The sequence below is a fragment of the Protobothrops mucrosquamatus genome, unplaced genomic scaffold, assembly GCF_001527695.2.
Source record: "Protobothrops mucrosquamatus isolate PMUCROS unplaced genomic scaffold, P.Mucros_1.0 scaffold8, whole genome shotgun sequence".
Classification (NCBI taxonomy): Eukaryota; Metazoa; Chordata; class Lepidosauria; order Squamata; family Viperidae; genus Protobothrops; species Protobothrops mucrosquamatus.
Window position 1 is genome coordinate 3,433,941 of NW_015386395.1, and position 10,431 is coordinate 3,444,371.

Here is a 10,431-nt window from a genome sequence, read left to right on the forward strand (position 1 = left end):
AGAGTAGTGTGCACATATACGTGTAATTACCTATTTGTTTATTTATTTATTTAGCATATTTATCAAGCCTTCCATTTCACAAAACCATGATTCTGGGTAGCACATAATATAACAACTACTAAAACACCATAACAATCTAAAAACAGTCAAACATATAGTAAATAAAATAAAAATGGTAAATAAAATACACATAAAATATATGAAAGAGAGCTATATTTGGCCCTTCCCTATGTGATTGAAATATCAGGAAAATATCTCAGAAAAGTGACCACATTTTTAAAGTGTTATTTCGCCTTCTTTTCTTCTCCTCCCACTTTTCTTTTGAAATGCTTTTCCTACTAGCAGCTGTTTTAAGCAATTGAAAAGAAAATTTAAGTAAAAATTAGAAGTTTTTAAATTAAAAACTGGACAACCATCCTTTGCTTAGCATACAGTACAGGAAATGAGAGAGAGAGACAGACAGAGACCAAGCAACCCATTAAGAGAATTTCAGCAAAAGGAAATTGAATTGCCAGTGACAAATGCTTTTGAATAAGAATTAGTTTTTTTTAAAGAGATGCACAGTAAAGCTTGGATTATCATTTGTGGTACCCATGGCTTATTTTATTAAATGCAAGGAAGATTAATAATTTAAGCAAGCTTGATTGAGAAGGCTGCATGGAGGAGATAGAGCTGCTTTTACAGCTCTGTGCGGAAAGTCAGGCCACTACCTGCCAGCAACTGACTACAGATGCCGTCCAGCTGCTCACTTTGAGACACTGTGAAGTGCTCCTTCCAGTCACCAACAATGCCTGCAGAGGGAAGGGGAGGGGGAGAAACAAACTCAATTGCCAGGTTTCCCCTGCTATTTTTCTACTATTCTAGCCCAGCAGGATTTAGTTAACTTGTTTTTTGTAGTAGCTCACCTTTCCTATTTGTTTCCCACACCTCTCAGTTGCATTTCAACATTGCAAGGATCACCTTTCCAAAATCTGACACTCATCTTGGGTTTGGGACTAAAGCCTCCCCAGGTGTCAACCTTACCAGGTAGAGTAGACAGATATGAAACAAGACCAGATAAGCTCATTCTACTTAATTTAAAGCTACATTGACAGAATCTTGCAAGTCTGAAAGTACAATTTCCTGCCATCTCTTTTACAGCTTGAGAAATTAGGGTGAGTCCCCCTGGGGCTCTTGCCCTACCCACTGTCCAGCTGCAGATTATACTGTCTCTTATTTGACCATTCCCTAGGCAGCATCTCTTTGCCCCACCTCCAAAGGTCTTTCCCATAATGTATGCTATCACATCAGGTCCTTGCCAGTGTTGCCAGCCGAGACACACACCCCCGCCGCATTTTGAAAGGCTCAAGTTTGATTGCTCTGTTCACTCTCTCCATCTGCCCCCTTGTCAGTTGCAATCTAGTTTCCATCCTCACCTTTTCTGAGGAAGGGTGACACGGTGTGGTCCATGAGACTGGGTGACACATTAGCAAAATTAGCCATTGTGTTTCCTTTCATGGTCTCAAACTTGGTGTGCTCCAAAATCTGATTCAGAACTGGTTCTTGAATCTCTAATTCCAGGAACTGGGCTATTTTCCGCATTTCCCGAATTGGATCCTAGGGAAAAAGCTGAAATGGTTAACAGGAAGGAAAAATGTGATCAGATTACTGGCAGGAGATTTGCCATGTTGGTTTGAACATCTTAATCCAAAACCTTTGTCGGCCTTTCTCAAACATTTAGCTAGGAAGAATTCTTAAAATTATTTTCAAGCCTCAGGGAAACATTGCATAAAAATAATAAAAACAAAGTGAAATTTTCATTACATGATTTATCATCCAGTTACAACAATAACAACGTGACAGTCAGGCAGCTAAGTTGTGGGGCATAAGCATTCCCATTCCTGGTAATGCTGCTATTGCATAAAGTTCAAGAAACAAAATTTATTACTTTTTTAATCACCAACTCTTGCAGAACCTTAAAATTCCACAGAACCCCATTGAGAAAGACTGATCTGTATCATTGAATGATACTCTCTTTTTTTGGCAGCAAGTTTCTTTGTTACAGAAAGGAAAGCTTCTCACCTCTTTCATGTCTTCGTAAAAGAGATAGAGTATTGGGTGACGCTTCTTGGCCTCCCACCAGCCACAGACATGGTCAAACCATGAGCCGCAAATAACTAGAAACAGACATTAGAGAACACTGGAAAATTACTTCTACCTCTATTCTCAAGGAGAAAGAAAGAAAATACAGGTAGTCCTCAACTTACAACAGTTCATTAGGATGAACAGTTCATTTAAGATGAAAATTCTAAAGAGGAAAACAACTCAAGAAGTGTGGGAAACTCTGAAAAATGTGCCATAAAAGCCCAGTCCAGTACAATACCACTGAAAAAGAAAAACAAAAATTCAAGAAGAAACCAGCATGGCTGCACAAAGATCTCTCAGACAAACTGAAAGACAAAAAGGACAAGTACAAAAAATGGAAAGAGGAAGACATAACTAAGGCTGATTATCAGCAGACAGCCAGAACATGCAAAGATGAAGTCAGGAAAGAAGACAAGCTCAGGGTCCAAAAAGATCTTGACAAACTTGAACAATGGGCCCTATCCAACAAAATGAATTTTAATGTGGAGAAAAGTTTTACATTTAGACTTGAAAAACCAAAGGTATAAGTACAGATTAGGTGAAACCTGACTCAAAAACAGTAACTGTGAGAGGGACCTTGGAGTCCTAGTGGATGATCACTTGAATATGAGCCAGCAGTTGTTGCAACAGCCAAAAAGGCTGATACAATCCTGGGTTGTATAAACAGAGGTATAGAATCAAAATTACATGAAGTATTAGTACCATTTTATAAAACCTTAGTGAAACCACACCTGGAATACTGCAACCTGTTTTGTCACCATTCTACAAAAAGATGTTGAGACTTTGGAAAAAGTTCAGAGAAGAGCAACTAAGATGATCAAAGGCCTGGAGACTTGAACATATGAAGAACGGCTGCAGAAATTGGGTTTGGCTAATCTAAAGAAAATAAAAAATAGGGGTGACATGATAGCAATATTCCAGTATTTGAGGGACTGCAACAAAGAAGAGGGGGTCAAATTATTCTCCAAAGCACCAGAGGGCAGGTCAAGAAACAATGGTTGGAAACTGAACAAAGAGAGAAGCAACCTGGAATTAAGGAGAAACTTCCTAACAGTGAGTACAATTAACCAGTAGAACAGCTTACCTTTATAAATTGTGGGCGCTCCATCACTGGAGGGTTTTAAGAAGAGACTAGACAGTCACTTGTCTGAAATGGCATAGGTTCTTTTGCTTGAGTAGGGGGCTGGACTAAACGACCTCCAAGGTCCCTTCTATTCTATTCTATTCTATTCTATTCTATTCTATTCTATTCTATTCTATTCTATTCTATTCGTGATAGCTCAAAGTTGCAACAGCACTGAAAAAAGTGACTTGTGACAGTTTTTCACACTTAGGACCATTGCAGTATCCCCAATTACCACCATTCAGATGCTTGGCAACTGGCATGTATTTACGATGGTTGCATTGTCCTGGGGTCACGTGACCCACTTTTGCAATCTTCTGACAAACAAAATCCATGGGGAAGGCAGTTTCAGTTACACAACCCTATTACTAACTTAACAACTGCAGTGATTCACTTAACAACTGTGGCAAGAAAAGTCATAAAATGGGGCAAAATTCACTTAACAACTGCCTCACTTAGCAACAGAAATTTTGGGCTCCATTGTGGTCATAAGTCAAGGACTACCTATAGAACAAGACTTATCATATTCACTGATAATCTTGTTTATACTTTATAAATAAACACTTCCAATACCACACAATGTGAGGGTCAGCATGTTGACTGCAAATTGCAGATAAATTGCAAACAAATATTTGCACAAGGACTCCTTTTGTCTGTCTTAGAGGGCTAATATGCCATCTATCCATCGAAGTGCATATTTTGCAATGAAGGGAATTACTACAGCCTAGCATATCTATTAATAAGTTAGCCCTAATTGTGCAAGTCTGAAAACTCTCGCAACTTGTTAACTTTTTTAGTCATGGCCTCCAAATCAGCAACCTGTGCACCCTTTTTTTCTGGATATTTTATTTTCCTGATAAAGAGTTTTTTGTCAATTCTACTCTACATTTGAAAATAACATAATCCCGCAAATGGCATTTGGGATGGTTTGATAAACCATTCTATGACATGGTTTTCAGGAATGTGGCACAGTTCGGAGGAAATAGAAGTAATCCTCAGCTTATGACCATAATTTGGCCCAACATGTCTGTTGCTAGGCAAGACATTTGTTAAGTGAGTTTTGCCCCATTTTATGAACTTTCTTGCCACAGTTATTAAGTAGATCACTGCAATTGTTAAGTTAGCAACCCGGAGGTTAAGCGATTCTGGCTTCTTCAACTTTGCTTGTCAGAAGGTTGCAAAAAGTGATTGTGTGACCCTGGGATACTGCAACTGTCATAAATAGCATATGAATATTGATTGTATGACCACAGGGATGTTGCAATGGTTATAAGTAACTTTTTTCAGTGCCATTGTAACTTTGAACAGTCACTAAACAAACTGTTATAAATCGAGGACTAGCTATAGTTCTTAATAATAATAATAATAATAATAATAATAATAATAATAATAATAATAATAATTCCCCAGTGAGGCACTACCTTGACGTGGTTGTGGGGCTTAATAATAATAATAATAAAGTTGGAAGGGACCTTGGAGGTCATCTAGTCCAACCCCCTGCTCAGGCAGGAAACCCTATACCATTTCAGACAAATGGCTGTCCAGTCTCTTCTTAAAAACTTCCAGTGTTGGAGCATTCACCACTTCTGGAAGCAGGTTGTTCCATTGATTAATTGTTCCAACTGCTTGTGTACTCTGAGGAAGATGAGAGCTGTGCCAGAGGTTCAACCATACTGGACAGGTCTCATCAGAGGAGTCAGCCAAAGAGTGTCTCTCATAAAAATTATGGTGAGACATAAATTTCAGAAAGCTATACCGGCTCGGATGTTGCCCGGGTTAACAAGGTCCACGCTAAATGTTGGAGTTCCTGGATATCTGGTGAAAAATGGGTTACAGGACTCAGGACTGTTGGCTGAGCAGCCAGGGACAGCAGCTGCAGAACTGGAAGAAAAGATGTTTACCCATCGCAAATACACAGTGATTGAAAACAAAGAAATAATGATCTGTTATTACAGATCAAGCCCAACAAGGATATCTAAAACGAATGCACCAGTTCTTGAAAGAACAACATCCAGAATCAGAAATAACAGAACAGAGACTAGCAGATCAATGCCGATTTATAATATGAAATAAAGTATTCACAGAAACAGATTTGGATGAATTGCAAAGGTTTACCCAGGGCAAAGAAATCAAAGCCTTGCCAGAAGTAATTCAGAATGTAGAGGCAAATCAGGGGGACTTGGCAGTGAAGAAATCCAGCAGAGATATACAACTGTTCTCATTTGGAAACCAGGCATCTCTTCCTCAGGAAGAACAAAACCCTCTAACTAAAGAAATAAAAGAATTGAAACAAAGAATAACTGAGCATCTAGAACAGCACAAAAACAACAGAATAAGGCTGCCTGCATTGAAGCTTGTTCCAAAGAAACAGCTAGCACAAGCATTAAAAGATGCAAACACTGCAATATCAAGTATAAGCACCAATTCACTGCAAGAAACAAACCAACTAATGTACAGCACAGCTGCAGTTATAACTGAATACCTGGGATGCAAAATCAACAAAGAAGAAAAACAAACAGTGTACCACAAAAATGGAAGGTTAGACTAGAAAATAAGATCAGCAAGTTAAGATCACATGCAAGCAAGCTAGAACAGATGAAAGAAAAGAAGCTGAAGAACAAAAAGACCAAAAATACCTAATCAAGAAATACCACTTAGAAACAAAGATCAAGGAAGCACTAGAAATAATAAAGCAGCAAATAACAGCTATAGCCAAGAAAATCAGTAGATACAAAGCTCAAATTGCAAATTATAGGCAGAACCTCCAATTTCAATCCAATCAAAAACGTTTCTACCAATCCATCAATGGAGGAATTGCAATGAATCAGTCAGTACCTAACAAGGAAGAAACAGTGCAGTTTTGGAAGTAGATATGGGATAACCCAAAGAAATACAACAAGGATGCAGCTTGGTTAAAAGAGGTGAATACAAATAAAACAAAAGTTGAAATGAAAGAACTAGTAATAACAACAAAAATGGTAGAAAAAAAAGCAAGGAAGATCAAAAATTGGTCAGCACCAGGTGAAGATGAACTGTATGGGTTTTGGTTGAAACATCTAACTGTTATATACCCACTCATTGCCAAGCAGTTCAACAATATACTACAAGGAGGAGAAATTGAAAAGTGGCTAACAACTGGGAAAACCTACCGAATAATGAAAAATCCAGCAAAAGGGGCAACACCAGACAACTACAGGCCAATTACCTGCTTACCAACAACTTTCAAATTGCTAACTGGTGTGGTAGCTAATGCAGTACAACAGCATCTAGTTGAAAACAATCTCTTTCTACCTGAGCAGAAAGGAAACCGCCCAGTAGCAGAGGAACAAAAGATCAACTCCTAATAGACAAAATGATCTTGGAAAACTGCAAGAAAAGGAAGACCAACCTGAATGTGGCATGGATTGATTACAAAAAGGCATTTGACTCTCTGCCACATGACTGGATAATCAAGTGCCTAGAAATAACAGGAGTCAGTAGAAACATCATGAAATTTGTGCAAAGATCGATGGCACAGTGGAAGACACAGTTTCAGTTCAATGGTGAGAGACTGGGAGAGGTTAATATCAAGAGAGGAATATTTCAAGGAGATTCATTATCACTGTTGTGTCCTGGGCCTGATGAGGCAACTCAGCAGGCCCAGAAATGTTGCAAACGGTCCCGGGCAACCCAAAAGGTGCCTGGGACCAGACTGGCTGGCGCCGGACTTGTGCGCATGTGCATGGCGCAAAGAAAGGGCTTTCCTATTGGCTGGACTGCCTGGGGGTTGGAAAACTATAAAAGGCCTGCCTGCCTGTTTGCAGAGTTGAGTGAAGTTAAGGAGCAAAATGCCTTGTTCCAGCAAGGCATTTTGGAACCTGTGGACTCAAGTCCATGGGAAACCCCCATTGTGACACCTTTAAAGGCTAACGGGGAAGTCCGAATTTGCGCAGACTATAAGAGTACTTTGAACACAGCTTTGCAACAGCATGCATATCCTGTACCAGTAGTGAGTCATATTCTGGCCTCCCTCAAAGGGGGAAAACTGTTTGCAAAGCTTGATTTAGCACAGGCCTATCAACTGCTACCTGTTGATGAGGCTACTGCTGAGGCCCAAACAATAGTGACCCATGGGGCGCTTTTAAGGTAAAAAGATTACAATTTGGGGTGAATGTTGCTCCTGGCATATTCCAGAGCGTCATGGAGCGCACGCTCAGGGGTATTCTGGGGGTTTGCCCTTACTTCGATGACGTCCTCATCGCAGGGAAGTCATCTCAGAATTTGGCTGAAAGATTAAGAGCTGTGTTGCTGAGGTTCTGCCAAGTGGGCCTCAAATTAAAAAAGGACAAATGTAAAATTGGAGTTACTTCCACAGAATTTTTAGGTTTTAAAATAGATGCTCAAGGCATCCATCCTGCAGAATCTAAATTGAAGGCCATTCAGGAGGCCCCAAGTCCCAAGTCTAAAAGCGAGCTTCAGGCTTTCTTGGGACTTCTTAACTTCTATCATGCTTTTCTTCCCCATAAGGCTGCAGTGGTTGAGCCGTTACACTGGCTCTTAGACAAGCAGGCTCCATGGCAGTGGACTAAAGTACATGAAAGGGATTTCAATGAGGTTAAGGCCTTGCTCTCTTCAAATGCTGTATTAGCGCATTTCAATGAGCAACTGCCTGTATGCATCACATGTGATGCATCTCCTTATAGGGTGGGAGCAGTACTTAACCACCTGAAGGCTGATGGGACACAAGTTCCTGTAGCATATTATTCAAGGACTCTGTCATCTGCAGAGCGGAATTACGCTCAGATTGACAGAGAGGTCTTGGCCATAGTGGCGGGTATAAAGAAATTTCATGATTTCTTATATGGCCGCCATTTTACGGTCTATACAGACCATAAGCCACTGTTGGGTTTGCTTACCACTAACAAACAAACCCCACACATCATTTCTCCACGTATGCTGAGGTGGTCCATTTTTCTGTCAGCATATGACTACACACTTATTCACAAACCTGGGAAAGAAATGGGCCATGCAGACAGCCTCAGTAGGCTACCTCTCACACAAATAGAGGCAGATCCTGCCCCTGCTGTTAATATTCTCTCCATTCAGGAGCTGCCTGAATCTCCCCTAAATGCAAGGGACGTGGCTGCAGAATCTGCCACTGATCACACGCTTACACGCGTGCTGACATGGGTGTTGTCAGGATGGCCTGACACGTGTCCAGATGCTGCGTTTCAAAGCTTTTGGCAAAGAAGGCACGAACTGTCTACATTTAAGGGGTGCCTGTTATGGGGTAGTAGAGTAGTCATCCCAGCATCACTGAGGTCTAGAGTCTTGTCCTCTCTGCATGAGGGACACCCGGGAATTGTTATTGTTACATTGTTGTAAGCTATCGAGGCCCTGGTGCACAGGTGCCAGGTGTGCCAACAGCCACGGCCTGAAATGCCTCAGGCCCCTGTACACAGGTGGGGGAGACACAAACCCCTTGGTCAAGGGTACATTTAGATTATGCTGGGCACTTTCAGGGGGAATTCTTCCTTATCCTGGTTGATAGCCACTCTAAGTGGCTAGAGGTTGTACCTGTCTCCTCCACTACTACTGCCAGGACCATCCAGGTGTTGAGAGGAATCTTCGTGACCCCTGGACTTCCTGATGTCCTCGTTTTTGCCAACGGTCCTCAATTTACTTCTTGTGAGTTCCAGGCTTTCCTTCAGGCCAACTTGATCAGGCACACCACATCAGCTCCCTTCCACCCTTCCACCAACGGGAAAGCTGAATGCATGGTGCGCACCATCAAAAGAATCATGCATGGGAGCTGGCATCACAGGTTAACAGATTTTCTTCTTGCATACCGCATCACACCATGCACTGCCACCAGAAAGAGCCCAGCTGAACTCCGCTGGGGTCGCCGCCTCATCACGAAGTTGGACAGACTGCACCCAGACCAGGTGGCTTCACAGGTGTCCCAGCCGCGGGCACCTAGGAGACTTCAGGTGGGCGATCCGGTTTGGGCATGGAACTATGGCCCTGGACATTTTTGGGTCCCTGCTGTCATCTGTAAGATCTCAGGACCGCTATCATACGAAGTGACCTTGGGAGACGGCTGCATCCTGCGGAATCACATCGACCAACTGTGCTGGCGGTTGACCCCCGACATTTCCGCCCGGGTTCTGATCTTGGGGGGAGGGGGGCCAGGAACACGGTCACACTTCAGGTCAAAACCTTGGGACACAGTCTTACTGTTCCTGGGAATGGCCGCAGGTTGCTAGTGATTCCCCAATGGAGGAGCAAGGGCATCCTCACGATTCAGCTATTGCTCCGAACAGGGAGTCATGCATATCCGCAAGTGCTCCAAATAAGAATTCATCCCGGGGGGTGGCCTGCGCATCCATAAGAGCGCCAAACAGGAATTCTCCTGAGAGGGGGCTTGCCATAGAGGCAGCTCCTTACTCTGGCACCTCGGCCACCTACACAGGGGACTGGAACTATTGGGGCACACTTGCAGGTCACATCCGAGACTGGTCACGGGCTCAAGGGACTTAGTTCCCAGGAGCAAGCCATTGTAGTGGGGGAAACCTCCGCTCTACCAGCGGGTTGGGGAATCTCTTCCTTTCCAAGGGGTCCAGGAGAGAATTCAGATAACTCAGCCAGTACGCCTCAACAGGGGTCACCTGCAAATTATGAGTATCAAAGTCCTGGTCTAGTGAGCCCACCAGACGGGCCGGTAGGCCAGGCACCCTTAAGTAAAAGTCCTGGTCTGCCTAGCCAGGCAGGTGAGTTGACAGGCCAGGCACCCTCCCTAACCTTGCATAGGTCGCAACAGGCTAAGGCCCCTCCTAAGCATCTGGGAGACTATGTGAGGTTTCTGTCATCACAAAGGAACCTTGCTGATCCATAACGAGGTAATAGGGGGCCTATGCTTGGTGAAAAATAGACACACTAAGTCTAAAATTAGAGAACGGGCTGTTGGCTTAACCTTATTATTTATTTTAAAATATAGCCTGTGTGTGAGCAGGAACATTCTTTTCTTTTTTCTTTTGTTATATAGGAACAATTGTATTTTTATGTTCCATCTAGGGGGGAGGGTGTTGTGTCCTGGGCCTGATGAGTCAACTGAGCAGGCTCAGAAATGTTGCAATTGGTCCCGGGCAACTGTTTAAATTATTTAAATTGAGAATGTTTTTACAGGGGTGTTTTAACAAATTTTT

The 10,431-nt window shown here is 42.4% G+C and overlaps 1 protein-coding gene across 1 annotated transcript in view; it reads right to left on the bottom strand.

Annotated features, from left to right (window-relative positions):
* Nucleotides 1–678: 678 nt before the first annotated feature.
* The window catches only part of LOC107282556 (sulfotransferase 1C1-like), a 16,857-nt gene continuing 7,104 nt past the window's right edge, over nt 679–10,431 (bottom strand). Inside the window, exons 5-7 of the mRNA XM_015810352.1 lie at nt 2,062–2,156; nt 1,416–1,596; nt 679–791 (exon numbers count right to left, since the gene is read on the bottom strand). Of these exons, the coding sequence (XP_015665838.1) occupies nt 679–791; nt 1,416–1,596; nt 2,062–2,156 (389 nt within the window). The remainder of the gene's footprint in view (nt 792–1,415; nt 1,597–2,061; nt 2,157–10,431) is intronic.